Source organism: Heliangelus exortis, chromosome 8, assembly GCF_036169615.1.
Source record: "Heliangelus exortis chromosome 8, bHelExo1.hap1, whole genome shotgun sequence".
NCBI lineage: Eukaryota > Metazoa > Chordata > Aves > Apodiformes > Trochilidae > Heliangelus > Heliangelus exortis.
This window is the reverse complement of record NC_092429.1, coordinates 11,098,364-11,123,626: the sequence shown is the minus strand read 5'-3', so window position 1 is coordinate 11,123,626 and position 25,263 is coordinate 11,098,364. Positions and strand designations below refer to the sequence as shown.

At 40.7% G+C, this 25,263-nt stretch overlaps 1 protein-coding gene across 8 annotated transcripts in view; it reads left to right on the top strand.

The window, feature by feature from the left end:
* The window catches only part of PTPRF (protein tyrosine phosphatase receptor type F), a 382,202-nt gene that overhangs the window by 106,734 nt on the left and 250,205 nt on the right, over positions 1-25,263 (top strand). For all 8 annotated transcript variants that reach the window (XM_071750326.1, XM_071750332.1, XM_071750329.1 and 5 more), the window contains one exon: positions 24,951-25,112. In XM_071750326.1, the coding sequence (XP_071606427.1) occupies positions 25,028-25,112 (85 nt within the window). In that variant the 5' untranslated portion in view covers positions 24,951-25,027. The remainder of the gene's footprint in view (positions 1-24,950; positions 25,113-25,263) is intronic.

Here is a 25,263-nt window from a genome sequence, read left to right as displayed (position 1 = left end):
TTAAAGGTGATTTAACGCTCTGAATGCTGTGCCTTTTACATATACATTATAATTACCTCTAATTTTTGGTATCGTGGAGTTCTCAGTTTCACTAACCAGCACAGTTTCTCTGCAATATTTACTTTTAGAAATAGCTACATGTTTATCAGTCAAACCTTTGTTTTCTAGAAACCTAAGATGCAGTCTGTAATTCTGGGTTTACCTGATGTATCTTGGTCTCACTGATAGCTGTGAAAGTCTTCATGTTAACCAAACAGGGTAGTATAAAGTATTTTTAGAGTGAAGAAGGAGTTTTATGCTAGTCACATGGCAGGTGTGAAAAAATGATAAAAACGGTAACTTCTGTAAACAATTTGATATAGCAGCTCCTTCACAGGTAAAGGGGAAAAAAAAATGCCAAATTTGAAAGTGCAAACAGAAAAAAGAAAGGTGTAGTTTCAGGGAGAAGAATTACATGTAGTGGTTAGGCAGAATATTCTCTTTCTTTGAATGCTTTCAGCATCGGTGTTTGCAGGATTATTCTTCCTTTGCTTCCCATGGCACTTAATCTCCTCTGCTCTGCTTTATGTGGCTGGGGAGGTCCTCAGGTCAGTGAAGTCTTTGTTTTCAGGCACCCCTGCCCATTGCCACTCCTCAGAAGTAACAACTGTAATGATGTAATGTTGCTCTCTCCTGTAACATGCTGATGCCAGAAGTTACTAATGCCCCTGGTGGGCTAAGGAGTCTGTCTCTTCTCCATGCTGGGTAGATTGCTTTGTTTGTCCTCCCTTAAGATTAGTGTTTATACTCCCTTGGTAAAGAAAAAGCACTCCAAACACACATTCAAATTGAGAACTCTTGTAGATCTGCCAGGCAGTACAACATCACTAAAAGCAGCAGATACTTAAGTAGCCTATTTTCATAATCCCACAGGTAGCTGTTAAGAGCATTTTCTCCTACTGGGAGAATATCTATCCCTCCCTTGAACTTCTTGTCGGTGATCACTGTATTTATGACCTTAATGGAGTTTCCAGCAATCATACTAAGAACAGTAGGCCCCGTGTTATATCTATGTTTCAAGATGTTACACCTACCAGCACCTCATGATGGTATAGATGAGATATTTGGGTCACATCTGTGCTGGTGACACAGGCCTTTCCCATGCCCTCATAAATATTACTTCCTTGGTGGTTGATCTGCACTGAATTTAGACGAGCTGTGTGGCTGCATTTTGCTTCTTAAATTGAGACTATTCTCTTGGGCTAGATGGCATCTGCTACTGAAGTAGTACCTAGGGCAGAATTAGTAAATTGGCCATTTCAATGCATTTTCCCAAAATCTGGTTTGTGCAAGAGAATAGAATGACAAACCAGTAACTTCTCACTGGGGTTTATGGAAATTGCTAAGTCAATTATATAGTGAAGAGAAGCTTTACAGTGCAGCTTGTTTTCTTTTCCTTGTATAGTTTTTAAATACGTTGTGGCAGTTTTGATCTGGGAATAGCTTTTTAAGAGGAGACCCTTTAGTGCTGTTGTGAGCTCAAATCACACGGTGCCGAAGAACCAGACTGTATAAAGAGGATTTCAGAAGCTGATAATGAAGGCTATACTCATTGGTGATGTAGGAATAACAAGTACGTTGCAAGTCAGACTATGATCTCATTATTTAAAAACAAAAGTTACCTGGGTTACGTATTCTTAGTTTGATCAATGAATCAATCTAGTAAAATGTCAAAGTTTTTGGCCAGGAAGGACTAAGCCTTCAGAATAAAACATCTGTTTTTGAAATCTGAGCCTCTGATCCCTCTATTTAATCACTTGGTAAAGGAAAAGGGAAAGAAAATACTCTCCATGTTACATATTTTACCAAGCACCCTTTTTTCACCATTGCATCCTTATTTTTTTCATGTCAACCAGTGATCTGTAGGCTCTAAGAGATAGAATGGGAGCCTTGACCATGAGGGCTTTGTAACATTCTATTAAAGCTATTTTTTATTAAAATAAGGTTCTGCCTTGAATGACTGTTGTCCAGGAAGCATCATCTAAGCATGTGCCATCTCATATTGTTCTCATGAGAGTTTGCTGATGAACACTTTGCTCTGAACCTTTTCCTAGAATAAACAGGAAAATGTTTAAAGAAGTTTCAGGAAAATAGTCCACTCTCCATATTCTGCTCTCTATTGTTTCCCTAAGTTGTTAGGGAATTACTGATCCTATCTTGTGTCTGCAACGCCATCAGGTCAAACACAGGGCAGAGAGTCTTTGGTCTGGTTAAAAAAGGTGAGAAATCCTTAAAGGCATCTTTTCCAGGAGGGGTTATCCTCATTAATAGATCTTTATCAGATGTATCTGTGCTGCCTGAAGTGTCTTAGTCCAGGTGAGTTGTAAATCCTAAAATCTTTAGTCTCCTGCTTCAGTAAATCTCTTGTAAAAGGTGAGGAAGCATGTGGCAGTGACTGATCCAAAAGAGGACTAAAAAGTCCTGAGTGCTGTGTTGAAATACAAGATTTAGCAGAAGATTCTCCTTCTGAAGAGCTGGCAAAGGCTTTAACCTCTTGGAAATTTTGATGATGAGGGAGGAGTGCTGATCTGGCTGTGGAAGAGCACTGGTGCCTTCATAGAGGTTGTTTTTGGCAGAAGACATTGGTTTTCAGTGTTTTTTTCCAATGTTATTCAAATATAACAATAGACCCTAGGTGGGAGATTGTTTTGCAAAATAAAATCAATCAAAATACTGCCTTGAAATCTTTTTTGAGAGGTTAGTGAGTGCTTTACAGGATGAAATAATTGGGCTGCCATGCATAGTTGGAACATTTTTTACAAAGATGGTCTGGGCTTCACTGGTCTTTGCCTGTATCCTCCTGGTTGCTCCAAACCTGCTTTGTCACCAGCATCAAGGCAATAAATCGGGAGTCTGCTTCATGTAAAAGAGAATTCTCTTCTTTTCCCACTCTCTTGTTTACTTTTAACTCAGATTGGTTCCTTGCTCCAGTCCACTGCACAAAACTCTATTGAGGCAGCTGGAGAGGTGACTGGACTCGGGCACTGTGACTGCTCAAGCCATCACTGTTCCTGAAAGACGTGCTTAGCAAATTCAGCCTCAGTTGCAAGAGGTAGATGTATTATGTTGTTCTAGAGACTACTGTGAAAACTTGGTGTGAATACTTGGTGTCCCAGGTAGCTGGGATCCCTGCTGGTATGCAAGTCTTCTGCTTCTTCTAAAAGAACCTGTTAATGGTTCTGGAAGTCTTGGATTAAAAATTAAAATGTTGTCTATCCTCTTGAAGCACATGATTGCACTAATAAACTATGACTATGTAATCAGTTCTCAAAAACCCACACACGCTTAGGGTTTTTTTCCTGCTTTGTAGATACAGGGCAGTTGGCTTTCAGTTGTGTTCTTAGTAAATTGCCAGGGATGTTATCACTTAAGTCTTTACGGATGAATTCTGAAATTTTCTTCAAAATGTTTAAATGAAGAGCGTTTCAAAATGGTTATGCTGGCTCTATGGTGAAAACTTGTGATTGACAAGATTTTAAGCTTGAAGGGTTCTGGGAAAAGTAACTGTAAAACAAGGTATTTATTGGTGGCTGGGGCTGGATCTCATTGTCAGTGTTATCCAAAGAGATAACTGGTCATTCCAGGACCAGTGCTTTAGTGTTTTGAGATGGACTGTGAAGAGTCTGTTGTTGTCCATTAAATCTCTTGGAGGACATAAACTTAATTTCTTCTAGAGGACTAGAAGATAATGAAAGGTAGTTAGATTTTTAAACCTTTGATTTTGAGGAATACTTTTCATTTCATTATTGAAATTGGAGTGATGAATAATGCTGAAATCACGTTTGCCCGCATTAAATGGAAGCTGGCTGATTGTGCCCTGCTCTTGAAGAGGAAGTAGAGGGCAACACTTTTTTAACTTCAAGAGCAGATCTATGCTGAATCTCAAATGACTACAGTCATATACATGAAAAGCACCTGGATATAGAAATAGCAGTCATTTTATTTGGAAGATTTCATAGCAAAAATAAACTTAGTCTCACAGCTACATTTTTATTAAAAATTCCAATAAAGAAAACCCACCTTATCTTCACCATCTCCCTACTCCTTTAGCACAGTCACGCTGTGCTTGATGCTCCCACTGGTGAGATTTATCATTAAAAGGTGATTTTTAAGTTGTTTATATGATAGATATCCTGCTGTACTCTGTAATATTACTTTGATTTTACTTACCATCTCTGATCGAAAGATCTGAACCTGCATTGCAAAGTACCAGTCCTGACTCTTGTTTACAGATAGCGAAGCTTAGAAATGCAGATGTGGAGCAATGTGTTCAGTATTAGGGCTTGTCTTAGAAGAAGAATAACAAAAAATTTCAAGAATCTTGTCTTTTTTGGGGTGGGAGGGTTGAGACTGTACCTGGCACAAAGGTGTAAACTCTGCCTCACTTGGGAGGAGCCTGTGGAGAAAGGGTATTGCCACCATTATCCATCCATTACCTTTTTCACAGTATTGCTCCATCCCCCTGAAAAAGATGTTGGGCAATAGTGTTTGCAAGTCATTAGCAAAAATATAATTGATTTTCCTATTCATTAAATGCAAGGTGAGACTGTTAGATATTTAGGCCTATGTTATCATAAACCTGTGTAATATCAGCACAATTGCATCAGCCAAGTGCTAGCAGGGGCTGGGGATGCTGGGTGCCTGGGAGCTCCCTGTCACTCCCTGCCCTCCCACCAGGCACATGAAGGTGGGCTGTGTGGCCCCTTCTGATCCACAGGGACAGTGGGGTTCTTTGGGGTTCTTTGGTTCTGTCACACATTGAACTGTAATGTCCAGGGTGTGCTGTTGTTGTTGAAACAGCAGATTTTATAGTAAGATAAAGGTATACAATTATTTTTTTGTTGTTGTTGCACAAAAGAGGCTGTAGCAATACCATGTGAGACGTGTGGGAGGATGGGGGAGAATCAACATTTGCCAAACAGAAAGGGATAAAATCTGGTAGAACAGCAGAAAACTTCTGTCAATCTTTGAGAAAAGCAATAAATAAAAAATGAAACCTTCAAAACCTGAAGAATTGGCAGGGGAAGAACAGAGGTGAGGAAAAAGGATGCCACAGCATCTTTTTATATCTAAAGTCAGTTCACCCAGGTCAAAAGTGTGCTCCTAGAGGCCATGCGAGTGTCTTTAGGTAATGTGTGTCTGTTCTGATTATTAGATTGCTCTTTGTGTATGTGCAAATTATAGGAATTTTCCAAGAGCACTTGGTCACTGAGGCATGCTGGCTGTGCAGCCGCTTGGCAGTAAATGCTTTGGTAAGTCAGTGGGTGAGTGCTGTGCTGGTATTCAAAAGTTTTTCTTCTCTCTAAGCCCTGGATGAAAAATTACTTGGTTGTGAGGCCCAGGCAGTGTAAAGGTGTCTACAAAGCATTATGTAAACTGTCTTTGCTTACAGCTTAGTTGGTTCATTTTTCGAAACATGTCAGAATATGTTTCTTCTTGTAAGGCTACGTGACATCATCCACTTAGCAGGGAGGTGTAAAGCAGAAAAATAGTGTAAAAGGCTGGTTCCAGCTGTCTGAGGGGAGAGCATTTTGCTGAGTGAAAGTGGAACAAAACCAGCTTTAAGGGTGGCTGGGGTTTTTTTTGTTTCACTGGAGGAGCTGTTAAAAGTCTAAATTATAGTTTTCTTGGTGGCTATTTGAACAAGGGTGTAGCTGAGAAGTCTGTGTGTGTCAGCTGAGTATTCATAAGAGAGCTGCTGCAGGAGCTCAGGGGGGTGTGTAATTCTCCTCTTCCATTAGCCCATGAAGCAAAATGAGTGGGAGGTCTGTGAAGCCAGATCAGTGTTGATAAGGGAAAGCACAAGTTCCCAATGCAAAGATTTAAAAACGCTCTTCAATATAGCAGTGAAAAGCAGAGCAAGAAGGTGTGACTGGGTGCTGGAGTATTTGAGCTGGAAGCAGAGCACACCTCTCCCAGGGTATTAAGAGAAGGAGGAGAAGTAGTATGTCCCTCCATATCCTGAAGTCTGCCCTGAGCATCAGTCCAGATTCCTCCTGTACTGACTCCAGTTGTGCTTTAGTCAAACAGGCGTTTGGCTGAGGATCATGGTAATTGGATAAAATGTAAGATCCCCAGGGTTGCAAGCAAGGCCAGGCTAAAAATCCAACTTGTCTTTTGACCTGGCATACTGTAAATCTGAACTGGAGGGCTTGGCAACAAGCACAGTTGCCTTTGCTTCCATGGATCATGGTGTTGCTGCCCTGGGCTTCCCCCTTATGAAACAGGTGACTCAACAACCTGAGGTGTTTATCTGTCTGTACCTAAGACAGACAGACTGATTGGGGTGTGGATGGCACTGTCGTTGTTGTTGGAAGAACAGGCTGATCTTCAGGCAGCAGCACGGTGCCATGAATATGGCTGGCACGGGGCTCGGCATGCAGTTTGTTTCCCTCTCCGAGGTATCTTTGTTTCTGCTTAGTATTCCATGCACCATGCTGAGACCTGGGTCTTGTTTAATCAGTTTGGTTCTGATTGCTTCCTTGTATCCATGGGTTGCATCTTCAGTTCAGTGTTTTGCATTACAAATCTGCTCTCCAGAGATGTGCGGGATATATAGCTCCATCTGCCACATCCAGTTTTAGCCCTTTTTCACAGAGCCCTGTTAACAGGTGACATGCACAGTCCAAAGAGGTTCCAGCTAATTGTTGGTATGTAATTAGGAAGATGAGTGCTGACCATATCCTCTTCTGCAAAATGGAAGAACCGCTGAAGGCTGCAGGGAGATGGGGAGTACTGGCTGGACCTCCCAGTGCAGCTCCCGTGCCCATTCCATCCTGGAGTCTGCCTTGGCTTTGAAGGGTGAGATGAGTCACAGGAGCTGGATTATTCTCCTCCTGTGCCACCTTCTAAATGCCAGAGGAGATGTGGGGAAGTAGATCTCACAGGAGTGTCATTTGTTCTCTTTTGTTGTGTGACATTTGGATGACAGCGTTTTTGAAATGGTCATTTCTCCGATTACTACTGTGAGAAAGAGGTTAGTATAAAATCACAGTGTGAAAGTGCTAATAAATGCAGTGTTTATGCACCATCAGTGGATAGATGACCGTTTTGATTTCTTATCTCATTGTTCTTCTGCTAGACCTGAAATCCTGTTGTTACAGGGTTATAAGAGATAACCTGAGCGTTTTTAGGCTTTTCTTAAGGTGGAAAAACTAGAATTCAGATGGCTTGCAGCTTTTCTCTACAGTGGTGGCATAAATTGTCATACTAAAACAAAAGGTTTAGTGGGATTTTAATAAATATAAGAATAAAATTAGTCCAGAAAAATGTGTTTGAAGCCTGGTAGCTGGAGCAAGCTTCTGATGTTTTTATTTTAGCAGTCTTTACTGTTTTTTTGTTGATGATGTTATTGTTTGGTTTGGGGTTTGTTTGCTTTTGTGGGTTTTTAAAAAGAGTTATTCTCACAAAATTGATTCGGTAAGGCAGTGCTATCACTGCTTTTGCAGCTGGGGAGTATAAGGTGCAGGAGTGAAGACACATGGAAAGGCCACAAGAGCCCTTGCCCTTGGAGGCAGGGTTGGTGCTAGGAACGCAGCTCTTTCCTCTGCTTTGCTTTTCTCTGCTGTAAAAGCAAATCACAACAATGGCATTGGAGCTGTCAAAAGGAAACTACAGTGAATTGACCAGAAAATATGAGCATGGTACCATTTTTATATAGATATATGTATACAGATGTAAAATATGCACGAATAATGTGTGAATATGTGTACACATCCTCTTTAAAAGTCCTTTGAAAAGAAACTGTTATCAGGTCTCAAGTTAATGTACTCAAGTTAAATGAAAGAAGTGAGTGCTTCTTGCTCAGTAAAATCTGGAGGGGCACAGCTGCTGTGACTGACTGCGAATTGTGGTGCAGAGGCTGTAAAACCAGATCTCTTGCTGGTCTGTGCTTTTAGGGAACCTCTTCTTGGGTTTTTCAGCCCTATGATGCTGTCCCATAGCACACACAAAATCTGGTCATACAGTCTGGGAACAAGTTGGTGGATTGTATTTTGAGTACAGCAAGTAGGATTGTATCATCCGTTTTTAAGTACACATTTTCTTTTGTACACCTGATGGCTTGGATGGTTGAAACTAAAAGCTTCCCTTGAAACTGTATTATTGAGAGATTTAAGTTTTGAACAAGGGCTCTGGCAGGTAGTTCTGCAACACAAGTGTAGTTTAAAGCTGTTCTGAAACAGCTGTAATGACAGTAACATCATATATTGCTGTCAGAGAAGAACACAATTTCTTCCTCTGTGGGGAGAGGGAAATAGCTGGTTAAAAAGCTAGAGACTTACCTCTCAAGATTTACCTTTGTAGATGAAGTACTAACAAAAAAATTCACGGCTTTCTTACCAAGTATATTTTGTAAGTTGTATTTCTGTTACTTGTTTTGCTGCCAGGGTTAATGAGGGGACTGGAGGCCAAGTAAATTTAATGTATTCATATGTAATGGTATTAAAAATGGAAGCCTTGAAAAGGCTGGCTGGCAGCCAGCTTGGGGTCCCCCATTTCTCACCATTAGCTGGGAGATAAGCTGTGAAGAGGAGCATCTGTGAAAGATGGGAGGTGAGGTAAAAATTTTTAAAGTTGTAGCTGAGCGTTTACTTTTCAAACACCACCAGGAATGCTGGTGCCTGTTTGGTAGCTTATTAGAGACTGTACTGCCTGTAAAGCTGTTGCAGCACAGGCAGCTGCTGTCCATCAGGGTTGTACTTACCCCTCACCTCCCCTGCCTCATGGACAGACCTGGGCTCTGTCTTGAACCTGTGTTTCAGCTGGTCTTGATTTGTGCTTAATAGTTTTCAGCAATTTATTTTAAAATTGGATTCTTACATGCATCTATTTGCATAGAACCCCTATGTAAAACAATAGGTGGGGTGAACTTTGTTAGTATTCATATTAATAAAAGTTCACATTAGAGACAGTAAAGAGTGAGAAGCACACTTTGTAAAGGCCTTATGGAAAAGGTGCCTGCCTCTCCATTTCTAGAAAGCATAGTGTTAAAGCGTGTGTCTTTTTGAGTTATTTTTAAGGCTTTATGGCCATCCCCCTTGGCCAATCCTGTGTTTTTAATATATGTTTTTATTTTGATTCATTCTAATTTCACAGCTATGGCCTTAAGTAATCATTCTGAATAAAGCAAATATGTTTTGGTTACATCAGCAGGACATTGAATGTCCACATAAATGCTAATCATTCTTCAATTTGTGCAATTAGAATAAAGCTCAGGTCATAAGTGGTAGAAATATGAGAGTCTGTCGGAGAGAACTGCTCTGCTCTCATTGGCCCTTGGCGTACATGCAATAGAGGTGATTTTAGTCTGCTTCTGAGCCAGGGTGTGTTTTTTTCAGCTTAATTAAGCACCAGCCCTCTCAGTGCTTTGCCTCCTGATGCAGGCAGTGATCTTGATTTATTGGTTGGTCTGGAAGAAGATACAACTGTGGCATATAGGATGGAGTGTTTTTTTCTTACTGGTACGTACTCATCCCTGCTAAGTGCTTCCATTGATTACAGCAGGGTGAACACATCTGAAAACAACACGGTTGGTGGCTTCTAGGAACATTTGCTTTACCCTTTACAAAGCCCTCGCTAAGTTGCTTGAGGACTTTATTTTGAAACAAAAGTGGAAATGTCAGGCAAACATGTGCAAATACTTGTTGCAATTGCTGTTTGGAGGGGCATCCTGCTGGCTCCCCACAGGGATTTCACAGTTGTACACACCAGGCATCTAGCAGAAAGGCTCTGGTTGCTGCTGGGGTGAACTGGAACCAGTCTGCAGAAGCAGAGCAAGTACTGGCACAACTGGGGTGCTTCCAGTGTGTGTGTGTGTGTGGCTGTACACTGTGCTGTGCTGGTGGTATGCATGTCATGTTATCCCTAACTTTTAAATGGCAGGTGAAAAGCTGCAGCTAATGCTTCTTTAATAATTAATTGATGTGAACAGGCACATCTTAGAGCCATTTTCATTTTATATGGTATGATAGACTTTTGATTAATTACTCTAGCTGGTAGAGTTGTAATAGATTAGTGTCTTACTGAAGGGGAGGAAAGGCTGTACTTTTCTTGTCATTGACCAAATACTAATGGCTTAGTTAGGGGAGGCAGCCAGCTGTAATGCTTGCATCCTCACGGACACACAGCTCTACTGTCATGAGGTGTGCAAAATATGAGCCTGTCTTGAATGCTTCTATTTCTACTATTATGCATTTGGACTGGACACAGCACTGTAGGCACTGCTGGAATAGAAACAAATTCTTGCAAAGGTACAATAAGCTAATCTGGATGAGGTAGGCACCTTCTTTTTTAACCATCTTGGCTACCTCATGTAGTGCTAAATTGGTATTACAAATGACATCCTTTCAGCTGTCTTGAAAAACACTTGGACACTGTGAAATGTATGAGGAAAGATAGAAAAGGGAGGGGAAATGCAGATAGATGTAGGCAGTGATGTATGGGGCTTCTGGGGCTAGACCTGCTGCCAGCCCAGTTGCCAGTGTTGGCTTTCTGAATGTGCTCTTTGTCTGGATTACAGCAGGGCACGTTCTCAACAAGGTCTTAAATGCTACAGCAAGACCCCTTGGTGCTGCAGCTGTTATATTTATCTAAATAACAAGTGTGTGTTTTTATTGAATTTAGTATGAAAATTAATGATACAGTGGCCTCTAGGGCACTCAATATAATTTTATGTATAAAAATGGCTTTTCTCTCTTCCGTGCTTTTTTGTGAATGGGCAAAGTATCTACAGCTCTTTTCAAAGTAATGCTGAGCTGGAAGTGCTTGGAGTTTGATCTTGTGACTCTATCCATCTCTTCCAGAATGATATTTGTCTGAAATAACTTGGCACTGCTCGGCATCCTCTAATTTACAGCATGTTTACGGCATCCCCCAAATGCACCCGTTCCTCTGAAAACACAGCAAAGTCACAAGAAAGCTTTGAAATTCTTTTAAAATGAGTTCTTTGATTGTTTTGTCAGTGGTGTCCCCACAGTTAGGGCAAGAGAGCCTGGTGTGTATGGACCCGTTAAAGACTTTTGGGTTGGGTGTGACACAGATGCTTCAGTAGGGGTTGTATCAAGCACCTGCTGAGATCTTCTGGTACAGTCATGTTGGAGCTGGTTTGGTTTTGGCCACTGGAATTTCTCAGCATTCTTCAGCTACATAAGTCAAGATGAAAGGGTTAGTTATCTGATGCTTTCTTCTTATTATTTCCTGGCTTCTGACACACTCTGTTGGCAAAAGAAAGGGCCAAAAAATCCTGTTTGAAAAAGAGCTCAAAGTCTGTTATGATTATGATAATAAATTTACATGAATCCCTCAATATAGAAATTTTCCACATTAATGCTAATTGGAAGTATTTTAAAGGTAACACTTAATAATATTTTAGCACTATCCCCTGTAGAAGCGTTTTGACCTTTTCATTGCCCCTGTGATGTTAATCAGTGAATGTGCACATGCAATGTGAAGAATGTCTGAAATAATTTAGCAAATTCTGCAGGTCGTCTCTTGTGGACAAAAATACCTAAAACTTTGACTACTAACTAGTAGAGGAGCTCAAATTACAATAGTTGTACATGGTGTATGCCTTAACTCTGAGCTCTCTAACATTTCAGAGGTTGCTGACTGCTCTGAAAGCTTAGGAGGATGTGAGTATATGCATTTACAAACTTGGAGGGGTTAAGAAGGCTTGTAGTTAATCCAAAATACAAAAATGCTGCTGCAGCAGAATTGCTTCAAGCACTTTTAGAAGTCCTTTCAAGTTAAGATGACATTGCTTTTGGTTTACTATAATGAATTCAGTAAAGCAAGAAGGCACTAGCTGTTCTGCTTGTTCCCACTCTCTGGTGGGGAAAGAGGGGCTTATAGGATTCTCGTTTGGTTAAATAAAGTTTGACTTGCATATAGTGTGATAAATTCAAGTAGAACACTTTCAAAGGTAGAATCAAGTGTATCCATCTTTTGTGCCTCCAGTAACTTGTAATAAACCCTTTTGGACTCTTGGTGGAAACAGGCTTGGGGGTGGTGGGCTTTCCCAGGGCAGTTGGTCTGTTTGAAAAGAAATAAACAAGTCTGCCTGGTTTGTACAACTGGCTGTCAGTAGTTATTCGATCTTGGTCTTAACAATGGTTGCTTCCTAAGAGTCTGCTGTTCTGGTATTTTCTTTGGCCTTCCTGGTGCATCCTTGCTTCAGGCAGTGGTTTGATCAGCTTTTCCTCTCCTATCTGCACAGCGAAGAAAGAAAATCCTTCTGGCTTCTCTCAGAGTGCTGATGCTGCTTGGCAGCAAAGGCTCTTGTGGAGGTCCCAGGACAAATGCCTGCAAGTTGGGTAATGGTGTTTGCTTGGGTCTTGAAAGGTTACCCTCCTCCCAGCCACATTGCAGAGCTGGGATCGATCTTGTGTCTGTTCATCCACCATGATGCCAAAACAGAACTTGGAGCTCAGCGCTGTGGTGTGCAGTCCTCCTGGGGAAGACTGCCAGGACAAGCATGGAGCAAGCACTGATCAAACTTCTGGTGGTCCATGGTGAAGTAACAGAAACTTCAGTGTATCTAGAAGGGTTGCTCTGTATCGAGGGACACAGTTTTCCATGTTCCTGGCAGAGGAATGCAAAGAGGGATGTTTGTCTCTTGTGGAGTCCCAGCTGCCCCTTTCAGCCCTTGAGGATTTTCTGTTGCCTTTGCTTCAGCTATCAGTTTGAGACTTAACTGGGTTTTAATGGACACTTTCAAGAAGGATACATACTTTTTATTTTCCATTTGTAAATGGTCCCTCCGTCAGACAGTTCTAACTTCCATAGGAGGTGCCAGGTTGCGGGCCCAGGACACTGGTTTGAATGGGGGCAACTTGAGTGGACTGAAAAGATTTATCAAGCCTCTGAGTCTTGGCTGAAGAGCAAACCCAGAATACTTCTACACAGAGATCTAAACCACCATGGCCTGTCTTGTATGAGGTTTTAGTGCTTCTGCAAGTGGGACTGCAGCACAACAGAGTGGTGCAGAACCTGCTGTGCCTGAAGCAGCTCTTTGCGGCCAGTGTCCTAGATGTGATGTAGAAGATTAATCTGTCAGAAATTATCTCTGCAAGTTTGAAGGACAGAATAAGCTTTATTATGAAGAGCAGTGCTTCATGAGGAACAGGTTTTGCAATTGCTTCATGTATTCTTTTTAAAAGAGCTGCAAATAAGTTGTTTCTCATAAACTACCTGTACACATAGAACACATGTTCTTTTGCCAGCATCTCCCAGAGTTGGGCTGATGATTTAGCCTTGTCCATGCCCTGGGTACTTTGTTGTCTGCTTAAAAATCCCATCATTGCTACTTTTCCAAACATTTCCATGTCTTTAATGTTTAGTTCAAAATATCTAATGCATTGCTTCTGCAAGCAGAGAGGATACAAGCTGTGTCAGGCAAGTTCCTGTTCTGTTGCCTCCTTTCCTGCAGTCCGGAGTGGCTCTTGCTCTTCCTGGGAGAGGCTTGAGATTAATTGTCACTAGAAAACAGGGGAGAAGTGGTAAAGGGAAAACCAGAAGGTAGATACACAAGTCTGTCAGAAAGCCATTTTCATAAACCTTCTTTTCCCTCTTAAAAATGAATATTACCTTGTACATTGCGTTTGATTTAGGCTGAATTTCCTCCCCCCGCTCCCCCTGTCACTTTTCAACTACATAGAACTTTACTTTTAGAAGGGTAAAATACAAAAATAAAATGTAAGCCCATCCTGTCACAAAGGGTAATGCATTCTGAAGCAAAGCCTCTGGACTTTGAACCTTTGCCAGTTGACAGCAAATATGCTGTTGGTGGGGCAAATCTTTACTGTGGCTGCTTTTGAAACACTCAGTATATGCTTACCAGGTAGAAGGTAACCAAAGGATGAGGGAGCAGGAATCTTCCAAGAAATTTCCAGGACTGTACCCAAGAATCTGCTTCTACCCTCCCCACTAGTAACATGATGTTGGTACATGTGAATTTAGAAGAACTTATAGTGATGATAGGTGTGCTGGGACAGGAGCAGAGCTGCCCATTACCTGACAAGGATCCAGCAGTACAGGCTGGTCTCCCTTCTGCAGGGTCCACTCCAACAGCTCCTTTTGCAGGACTGTCCTGACCTTGTTTTGTTTTGGACTTAGGCACCATAAAATAGCTTGTTAATTGCTGCTCATTTAGAATTATGATTAGGTGTTACCAGATGAGTTCTGTAATACTACAATTAAAATGTTATAAATTTTTTTGCGGTTTTTAATACTTAATAAATTGGTTAAAATTTAATACAGAGTACACTGATTGCAAGTTCTCTGTGTATGTGCATAATTATTAAAGCCCTCAAGGATAAAACAAAAGCAAAGATCTCTCATAAAGAATGTACCAGTAAAATCAACTCTGTCCTTCACATCATGTTTCTGGGGAAGGTTTGAGTGATGCAGAATTCACCCACTGGCTGAAGGTCCAGCATCAGGTCTCCTTAATAGTGAGGGAAGGAAAGTCAGGGCTCTGCTGCTGTCCTGGGGCATGGAAAGGGAGATTGTCTTTGAGAGCAATGTGCAGTTGAAACTGTTTGGGGTTTTCTTATTTCTTTTGTGACATTCAGGGTGCCTTGCATTGAGAAAAGCTCTTCAAGTGTCAGCAGATGCCATGAGCCTTAGAAAATACTTTGTGTTTGGGTCAAGTATTATCAGATCAGGGCTTACCTTAGTTAATTCCCTGCAGAGTGCTGTATTAGTGCAAGCACAGTCTGATGATTCAAAATATTTTGAGAGGATAACTTTGTCCTGCCTTCCTGTAGACAGACTAAAACATTTGAACTGACACAAACACGGTGTTGTGGGCTCCAGCTAACTCAGTAAAACCGCACTGCTGTTCACACCTAGCTCAGGCCCACTTTAATGGGCTGGCATACATCTAGGAGAGTTGGACATGAGCTGTGGTCTCTAAGCAAATAAGCTTCCAGACAGAACATCAACGAAACTACTCTGATTCATTAGTTTGCAGGTAAGAAACGGCTTGGATATCTGGTAATGTCGCATATCCAAAAGTAAATGCTTAAAACTTGGAGCATGTTTCTCGTATGTCACTAAGGTCCTCAGAGCCATTTTTTATTGGCAGCTGAAGAGTTGCTCTGGGTCCCCGTTAATTTAATGTATTTGGATTTGATGAACAAGGTGCTGCGTCTCATCTCGTTAGCCCCATGCCAGCACCAGCCCTATAGAGGAACAGGGGCTGTTCCTTTCCTTTGAGCTGTACTTCCCTGGGTCCTACTTAAGCTTGCTTTTGTTTTTTATCAAGATAGATTATGTCTTTCCCCTTTAAGATCTTGTTCTGTTTTTCTGCTGGAAGCTTTTTGCCTTCAGAATTTTACATTCTAGCAACTAACAAAATTAAAATAGCTTTCCTCCTAAGTACTGTAAAATGTACATTGAATCTGATTTCAATGGCTCCAAGTACACATTTCAGCACACTAATGTACCAATGGATTGAAAAAGCAGCTAGCAGTAATTTTCTTTCTTTAGGTTTTCCTAAATGGTATCCCAAGAAGCTGCACGTTACATATTATCCTCTTTATGTTTTACTCAAGGTCATGTAAAGGTGGTGGCCTGGAAGGAAAGAGTGGATAATTTCAATAGTAAAGCTAAGAAGTTGCTGCAGACGGCATATGGGATGTCTTGTTCTTCAAAGGTCTCTCCATCTGCTATTGGCAGAAATCTCCATTATAAAAGGGCAGTTTTATGTGAGGTACATACTTTTTTTTTTTTTTAGGTTGATCTTTTGTTAAGACTCAGGTTTCTCATGACTCAGACCATTAGTATGGGATCATTCCCCTAGTAGAGAAAGCATATAAAAGTTGCAAGATCTGAGGTGCAGTGGAAATGCTTTCAAAGTTCAGCAAAGAAGGAATTTTAAGGATTAAATTATGAAATTTTGCTTTGTGAGTTGGAAGATGGAAGGTGACTGTTCCGTCCAGAAATTATTGGATTTGCTGCAGCCTTGATACAGCTGTTATCTAGGTCCCTTTAGTCAGGAAGTAACTAGGAAACCTACTGCTTTCATCTGCCAAAGAAGACTTGTAAAATATATTAATTGATTTTTCTTCCATCAAACTATATTGAACATGCAGCCTCCTATCTTGAGTGAGACAAAATCTGATGTGTAGATGTTTTGTGTCTCTTACTGTAGAGAATGTGGTGCAAGAAATCAGAATGTAATTTTTAGCCTGAAGGAGAGAAATTGTATTTTTGGTCTGAGTCAGAGTTAAGACTAGCTTCACCAACATTAAATGAGGATTTCTTAATTTACAGGCCTTTTGTTTCTTCATCTTCAATAAGCATTATATTACACCTAGGGCTTGATTTTTATTTACATCCCTTAAATATGGCTTGTGTTCTGTGTAGTATATGTTACATCAGAGGATGTTTTCTTTTGCCAAAGTAAAGCAAGGGGGCCTTGGTAGAAGGGGAAAAAATAAGAAATAACCATAAATCCAGTATCTTATTATAATAGCTTGATTGCATCTTGGTTTCTTTATAGGTTGCAGAAACAGTTTTCATTTTTTGTACAGAAGACAATTGTATGAAACTTGTGCTTTCATAGTTCCTACTTATTAGTTGCGAAGGGAATTTCTGGGCGCTGTCTTCCATGGTAACAGCCAAATGCCTCCCAGAGCCAGAGGACTGCAGGATGCTGAGGGCGTTCTGCATGGAGAGAATGAAATTTAATAAATGTAATAAGCCCATTTACACTACTGGGCTATGTTAACTACCTGCCTATAAACTGAGCACACATAATGTTTGGGCAAAGGTTAAAGAAGCAGTTTGTAGGAAAGCCTAGCTCCAGAGCACACAAAAGCAGGAGCTATTCTTATTGTAGCCCTCAGTAACACACACAATAATAGGGTTCAAGCAGTATATGTGGTTGAGCCAGTAATAACAACTACGATATAATTAACTGCAAAACCCTTTAGGAGAAAATAATTCCAAAATCTAGTATTGAAAATGTTCATAGTTTCACAAGATGAGAATTACAGCAAGTTTAATTGGATATATAAACCCTCCAGTAGGGCATAAGTTGTCTGGTAAATTATGGTGTTCAGAAGAAACCAGCCCCATGGTAGCCTGCTGCTGCCCTCTGCACAGTCTTTGGACTGGTTGACAGGGGCTGGGGTCCACTCTGATGTGATGGTGCTTCTCCCACGGTGGTGGTGACCACAACTAGAAAAGACGGCGGCCAAGATATGTTTGTGAACTTGCTGCTCTGTGGATGCTTGGTAGTCCTGTGGAGAAGGTTTATCATCTCTGTTAGCAGGATGAGAGCAGGAGTCCTTTTCAATCGATCGCCGCATACAACAGTGGCTGTGAGACAGTGGGTGGAGATTTTGTTGCCAGTGCATGCATGCTTTCCAGAATCTGACTTAAAATAGCTCCAGACTCAAGTAATTGCTGAGCATTATTTAATCACCCATGTATTTGTCAAGCTGCTGCTGAGTCAGCAAGGTTAAAGCTGTTTGTAGGATCCTCAGGTGGCCTTCATGAGTGGCCACAACTATGGTGCACCTGTAGTGCAAGAGTGTGGTCATTGAGCTCAGAGGGGCTAAGAAGATTAAAATGTTGAGCAGAAATGACAATTTAAAAGAAAGTGAACAAGTTACTCGAAGCATCCCTAAAATTAAAATGGGAGAAAGTAAGATTAGAAAAGAACAAGTGTGCATGTGTGGGAAATGAACAAATTCCTTGGTGTGGTTTGAAACCAGCAGCTGAACTTAAGCAGTCAAGCTGAGAAAAGCAGTTAAATTAGCAAGACTGGGAATAATTCACATTAGCTAGGTGGCAGGTTTGAGGAGCTGTTTGAGATGAAAATTTGGAAACTGAGCTCCCAGGTACTAGTAGGAGAGTGTATAAAGTACAATGAGTTTGAAAGGAGAATTCAAATATCCAGGGTGGGCTGTGAAGAACTAATGACTATACATAGAAGAGAAATAATTCAGGCAAATCAGTGCCATTGTCTTGTATGAAAATTTGGTTTACAGGATGATGGGAGGTTAAAGACGGCAATTAAAGATGAGAAGGGTACTGCTAAAATGGGAGAATTTTTCTTTGCATCACTTTAACTGCTAAAAACGTGAAAGACTCAGTAGTAGTATTGTGCCCAGTCTTTCTAAATATAAAAGATAAGCAAATTTCAGAAATTGAGGTCTAGGCAAAAGCAGCTTTGGAATAAGCTATTAATCTGAAAAGCTTAAAGTGAGCAGCCTCTGATACTGTGCTATGTTATATAAAATGTAACAGAATTTCCAGCAAAAGTAAGGGATTTTTTATTAAAAAGAGCCACTTTTTCAGAAGGAAGTTCTTTATAGACCTTATGCTTCAGTTAAAGCAAAAATTATTGGGAAAATAACAAAATACCTGAAAGATCTGCTTTGCCTGTTTTGTCAGTCTCAAAGATGCAGACCCAACAGGTTTGGCAGTGCTGGATCCAGGTGCACAAATGACAGGACCACAACTGTATAGTAAAGAGCAGTTGGCTGTGGGGTGTTGTAAGCAGCAAGCCCAGAAGGACCATGTCTCTCAGTTCTCCCTCTCAGTTTAAAACCTTCTGTTCTACATCCTGGATGTACAGAACTTGACGCCAAATTGTTGTTTAGAGGAGAGGACTTGGAATCTTGTGATTCTAATCTTTACACCCTTTTCCATTGTGCTGACCACAGGCCTGTAATGGCATGGCCATTTTTATTAAGAATATATGGTCCTCTGTGTAATTCATTAAAAAAGTGTATAAATTCTTGCTCCTGAAGCCTGCTGCTAGCTAAGGAATAACTGAACTTCTTTTAAGTTTTTGTAGTTTTTTTTTACTGCCTTGTATCTTTAATTCATGTTCTGGTTGCATTGTTGGGCTTATTTTGTCCAAATCTGTCAAGATTCTTCTGTTGAAAGGGTAAAATGCAATAGTTTACTTGTTTTAAGGAGATTTTACAGCAGGCATTAAGAGCCTTTACACTTGGGTACGGTGAGCTACAGAGATCTGTATTTAGTGCTCACTGCAAGTGATAGATCAGCCTTGGGCCTCATTCATAGCTATATTTTAAGTGGACATTTTGGCTTATCACTGTGGTTATTTAACAGGGCTCTTCATAATCCTTGTTCCAGTGGAAAAAATCCTCCTTTTTATCTAGAGTTGTCTGCAGGCAACGACACCTTTAGAAATTTGTATCTTCAGGAGCAAAGGCAGCCAATAAGGCTGTGCTTGTGTCCTTCTTAAAAGCTTCCCTTTCCCTCTGCTCCTCTCTTTGGGTTAAGGGATAGTTCACACTTTTTTTTTAATGCTTTGGCAAAATACGGAGAATCTTTTTGAAGTACTTGTGAATCATTCTTGCTGTTGTATGTATTTCCCCACACCAATCTGCCTTGTTCATTTTAATTTGTTTACCCCCCTCCCCAGATTATGGGAAATTTTGGGGTGTGGGTTTCTTTTTGTTTTTTCCCCCCATTGTTTGTTTGTTTGTTTTTCCTTTTTTTTTTTTTTCTTTTGTTTTCCTCCTACCTTGTTTTTAATTTTCATCCAAACAGGTGATGAAACATTTTCCTGCTGGGGTCTGTTCTCCTGTTTAATTTTTTGGGGGGGGAAAAACAAATAAAAGAGGCTCTGCCTCATTCCATTACTTGTGGTTATATGCCTGTGGCTAATTATACTCCTCCACTCCTTTCTTGGTGTTATATCCTTCATGTACTTGCAGATGGTTATCAAATCCTCATTTGGTTTAGCCAGTCTGTCTAGTACTTGTGACTTGACAGAGATTTTTATCCTCCCCAGTTCCTGAATTGCTTTGCTCATCCCTTCTTTCCAGATGGTTTGAGTCTTCAAACTGATGCTCTAGGACCTGCTCACACATTCTGGAGGTGATACCTTCCCTTACATTGCAGTCACTTTAGCTTTTGGCCTTTTTACTGTATTGCAGGCTCCTCCCTAAGTCTATACTAGTATTTTCATCTTCATATATCTCCCCACTGAATCTCTTTAATATGTTCCCTGCATGTGGGAGTTTGGAGTGAAATGAGACTCATTTTGTCTTTTTTGGCCATATTGCTGTACTCCCCAAGCCTCTTTATATTATATTTCTTGCAGAAAAGCACCAAGAAATCTATGCTAAAGGAATACGAATGTAGTGCAGTAAAACATTCAAAAGTCATTAACTTTTGTGTAACTGTGCTTCTCCAACTTTTAATGTGTGCAATATGATGATCTTGAATTATAAAGTGCCTCATAGTTTTCCTCTTCCTCCTTCAAGCACAGATGAGGTACTATATAGAGAACAAAACAGGTGAGCTGTTGCCAACTATTGTTCTCATTTTTAATAGAAGAAATAGCTACCTCATTGCTCTGGGTGGCACGTGCCCATCCTTGTTTGATAAGTTCTTAATTGCCATCCTTTGTGTGACAACCCAAAGCACTGTGGTGATCGAGTCCCTTGGGGCACTGCTTCCCCTTCAGGATATTTGTGTAGAACACAGAAATTGTGGGTAGGTATGCACAAGGAAACTTGGGTTTTATTTTGTGTTACAAGTGAGTTGGGAGAAACTGATGCAGTTTTAGCCCCTTCTTCACTATCATCTGGGTGGTGTCCCATCGGCATCTTCTGACCTGCATCTGCGAGCTCACATTGAGAACTCTTAAGAAGTTTCCATCTTGAAAAGCAAACACAATTGTTTCAGGTTCTTTTATGAAAAGACACCATTATGTCTCCAGGTCAGATGAGGACATAGCTTATGTCTTGGGCTTACCTTTCAGCCCTGTAAGTTTCCAGTCTCTTAACCATGTTTAACAGCAAACTCTGTGTCAGTAGTCACACACTCCACTGACCTGGCAGTTCTGTGGACTTACAGGGGTTCCTGGAGGGAACATTTTTGTGCTGACTTGTTAGATGCTTTGAGCTGCAAAGTAGTTTAAACTTAAAAAACATTTTTAGTGCAGTATTTTTGTCTCTGGTTTGGAAGTCTGGGCAGGCTTACTTAGGGGATGCTTCATGGCTAGTGACCCACCTGACACTTGCTTCAGTTTAGTTTAGCTTCCCAAGGAGTTCATAAAGAACATGAGCAGTTCAGTGCTGGTTTGAAATTCCTCTTGACTCTTTAAAGTTGACTGCTTTTTCTAATCTCTTTGCTGTCTCCTTTGGGACATACTCATTGCCAGAATTTCCTAGCACCATTTCAGCTGTTGGTATTCTTGGCTCTGTTTTAAGTGAGTCCAGCTTTTTCTTCCTGCCTGAAAGAATCAAATCATTTACATTTAAAAAAATGTTCTCAGAACCACCTCTTTGCCATCCACCTGCCCCATGGCAAAATCAGCTATATTTAAATGAAGTTTGCTTTTTGTTTTGTTTTGTTTTGTTTTTCTTTCCTTTCTAGTTTTCTGCCAAACTAGGTAGTTCTAACATTTTGTTTGGACTAGAGGCAGGAGTTAGCTTGCTAAAATGAAAGCTGTTTTTACAAGCCATCTGGAATGCTTAGTCCTCAGCCTTCTTTTGGGTTCCATGGTCTACAGTTGCTGGTCTACATATTGCTAGGACCAGATGCAGAAGTAGCAAGGAGAATGCACATGTAATTTTGAAAAACCTCCTTCTAGAGCATCTGGGCTCCCAAATGCAATATGTGTTGTGAGATGTTAGCCAAAACAGTGAGATTAAAGAAAGGCTTCACATGAAGAGACTTGAGGTAATCTGGTGCACAGGAGATAATTCCAGATGCAAGAAAGAACAGCCTGAAGAGGCATGAGGTTTTTGGGGTGAAAGAAACACTAAGAGTCTTAAGAGCATTAGTTAATTGATTGCTCTTGTTCCAAAGCATTACTGACTCTGCATCTGTTTAGCTCATTACCAAAATCTACCAATATTAGTTGGATTATAGGTACCTTTTCTGCTCCAGGAAAGGTAGCCTTTAGCATTGGTTCAGGATGGCTGTTCAAAACTATTCAGAGTAATGCTGTCCATCTAAGGGTTAATAGAGCTTCAGCTAACACTGTCACCTTACTTAGAATATTGGGTTGTCAACTTGTTGTGGGAGAGAACCTTACTTCTAAAATGGGAGAGTTGAACCAGTGGGAGAGGATTTATCATGTTTTCAATTTCAAAAGAGAATGACAGCTACTGAGATTTATGAAATTTTAAAACATTCCAATTTAAAGGGCTTTAAATATTGAATGCAGAAAACTTTTCCATAGCAAGCGGAAACAGCAAAGTTAAGGGCCAAAGGTACTCTATTAACTTTGGGGGGACAGACAGCAGTCTTGTGTAAGAAAATCAGGCTTTCCTACCAGATGGTAAATTATTACAGAGCACTAAACAGTTGCAGAAAGATCAAGTCTATAAAGCATCTGGTAGGGTAACTGACAATTCATCAGTTTTGCATGATGCATGTTGCATGTATCTCATGGGCTTGAGAGGAAAGTTATAAATCTGTCAAGCTTGAAACTGGAGAGAAGCTTGATCACATTTGCGGAAAGAAGAGAGAAATTGAGAGACAGATCTATTCTTTAGCTGAGGTTTTTGTGTTCTTGAGAGTTGCTTCTGAATGAGGGTTGTGGAGGTGCCATTCACATGGCTTCTGAGCAATCTGCGCTCAAGGTATGCCATTAGATCAGGCACTTTTGTTGTTAATGGAAATGAACGAAAGAGGGAAAGCTCTCTGGAAGCTATTCATCCCCAGCCTGGTCTGATACATACCTAAGATGTTTTCAGCACCACCTGTAAAGCTTGTTCTCTGTCCTAATCCAAGAGAGTTTGACACACATCATTAGTTTTGACACAGTAATTTGAACCCTTGGTGAGTCCTTCCTCCCCAGAAGAGTAGCCTCTTAAGATTCTGACTGCTGTTGAGCCAGATGCAGTGCTGCTTAGAGTGTGCTTCATGAGTTTGCTTCTCCAGGCTGCACAAATTAGCATCGTAAATGCGGAATCCTAGAGACATAATCTTCACTCTTAATCCAGGCACTTCTTCCCATTCCCGTGTGGGCCGTATCTGGAGGGCTGGTTAACACCGGGCAAACTGCTTGGGGACTGAACAGAGTTTCCCATTGGAATAGAGCTTATGCAGCTATAAAGACACATCTATCTGTATCTGTCTCTGCAGTGTAAGACGTGTTAATGGTGCTTTTAGTAATTCTTTGGTGAGAGATGAATGAGGATATGGAGGCTGGAGAGCTACAAAGAGCACAGAGTGTGCGGCTGGTATGAAGAGCCTCTTTTACACTATTCAGAATGTTGCTGCTGAGCTTACTGGGATTTATGCTTTCTCATTGAGATAATAAAAGCAGGATGAGATGATCAGTATTCTCTCTGCATCTAGGTTAGATCTAGGTTATTTCGTAAAGTATTTTCAGATGTCTTTGCTGTAGAAGACATTGCATAAATAAAGATTTCTCTGTGTTGTGTGATATAATGTGTGAAAAGATATACTATGCAAATACAGTCTCAGAATGGAGAAGAATCGTGATCCACTGCTTGTTAGTATGATACAATGTAAATATTTGCCTAGGTAGGTTCTCTGGAGATTTCTTGTGGATTTCCCTCAGCACTGTCATTGCTAGCATTCTTTGAGCATGGTGTTTTTGCAGAAGTAAACATGTTCATAACATGTGATATTTGTTTCCATCAAAAGCTCAGTTGTTTTCAAAAAAACCACCACTACCCAAAAAAGACAGACACTTCCTCATCCAAAACCCCAAATACCTTTGTTGGAGCAATCTTAAACATGTCCTTGAAATGTCTGCCTACATGAATAGAGTGGTGGGGTCATGCCACATGCAGCCTGTGTATCTTGGAGCAGATAGTTTGCTCCAAGGATACTCAGATGGTCTATTTGGGCTGGCATCTGCCAGCATGAGATTTCTTCCCTATTAATGCTCTGTTGCCAACTTTCAGTAGCTCTTGGAGATTAGTAAAGGAGAATCTCATCAATTTATGAATGACTCAAGCTTGTGTTGAAATGCCCAGCAGTGAGAGAGTGAGCCCCTGTCCCTGCTGAACATTGTCACTTGGAGGGAACAGGGCTTGCTAGTTCCTTTAAAATCTGTCTTAGCAGGCAGACCTCAGACTTTCAAGTGGCAGTAAAATGAAAGTATTCTCATGAGAAGATAAAGAAGGGATGATATACAGAAATTGTGCTATTTTTAAATACCTGCCTCTTTTTTACTTGGTTTCAAGGAATTTTCACTATTTCTATATCCAAGCAAATATAGAAACTAAACCCAAGTTAAGTCAATTTCCAAATAATTTTCTCTTTGTTTTAGAGAAGGAGTAGCCAATCCTTTGTCCTTTTAGATAGACTAAACAGTTTAGAAACTCCATTTTTGGGAGGTTGAAGCTTAGGTGTTTTCTTTAGGTACAGCTTCTCTTCATAGACACTTTTCTTAACAAACTCCTATTCGGACTCTGGTAGCCCTGTGAACTGACAGCTGATTCAGTTCAGCTTTTCTTTCTTCTGCTTGGAATCATTGAGACTTGTCTTGTGTACACCAGCCCAGCCAGATGAACCAAGATACGCTTAACATGTAGTGGACTGCAAAGTGCCCTGCACGTGCAATCAAGTGTGTCTTTCTCAGACAGATGTGTAAGGAAGAGTTACATGAGCTTAAGACAGTTTCTTGTATTGTAGCATGCACGTATCTGTTGTGAATAAAAACTAAAGGATGTATAAATAGCCCACAGTGGAGACTGGACATGAAAATAAGTGTGGAGATGGGTGTGTGCTTATGCCTCTTGGCCCTTGAAAACAGCTTATTGGATCTGGGGACATCAATGTGGAGTTACACTGCTCAAGCAGGGAAGATAGTTATATTTAATTTTAAAGATATCTGTAAAGACATGAGTCTTTACAATATAGATTAGCAGATCAACAGTCAGTCTGTGTGTCATATTTGATTGTTCTCCCTTTCTTCTCTTGGTTTGCAGGAGTAATTCTGTGTTTGTAACACTGGATGTACTGACCGCTTGCCTCACACTGAAGGGGACGTGCTCTACTTTGGAATATGGTGCCTAATTTCTGCATCCCACTACTCACTGTGCCAGCAGCCATCCTTTGCTGCTTGATGCTGCCTTCAGCAGGAGCAGACAGTAAGTAACATTCAGTTTTGGAAAGCTTGAATAACTTGCAAAATTTCTTTCAACAAATATTAAAACTTCTTGGTTTGCACTGGAAACATTGAGGACTAAGGGATAACCCTCCTAAATCTCTTGTTTTCCAGTGTGCACAATGCAGATAAAC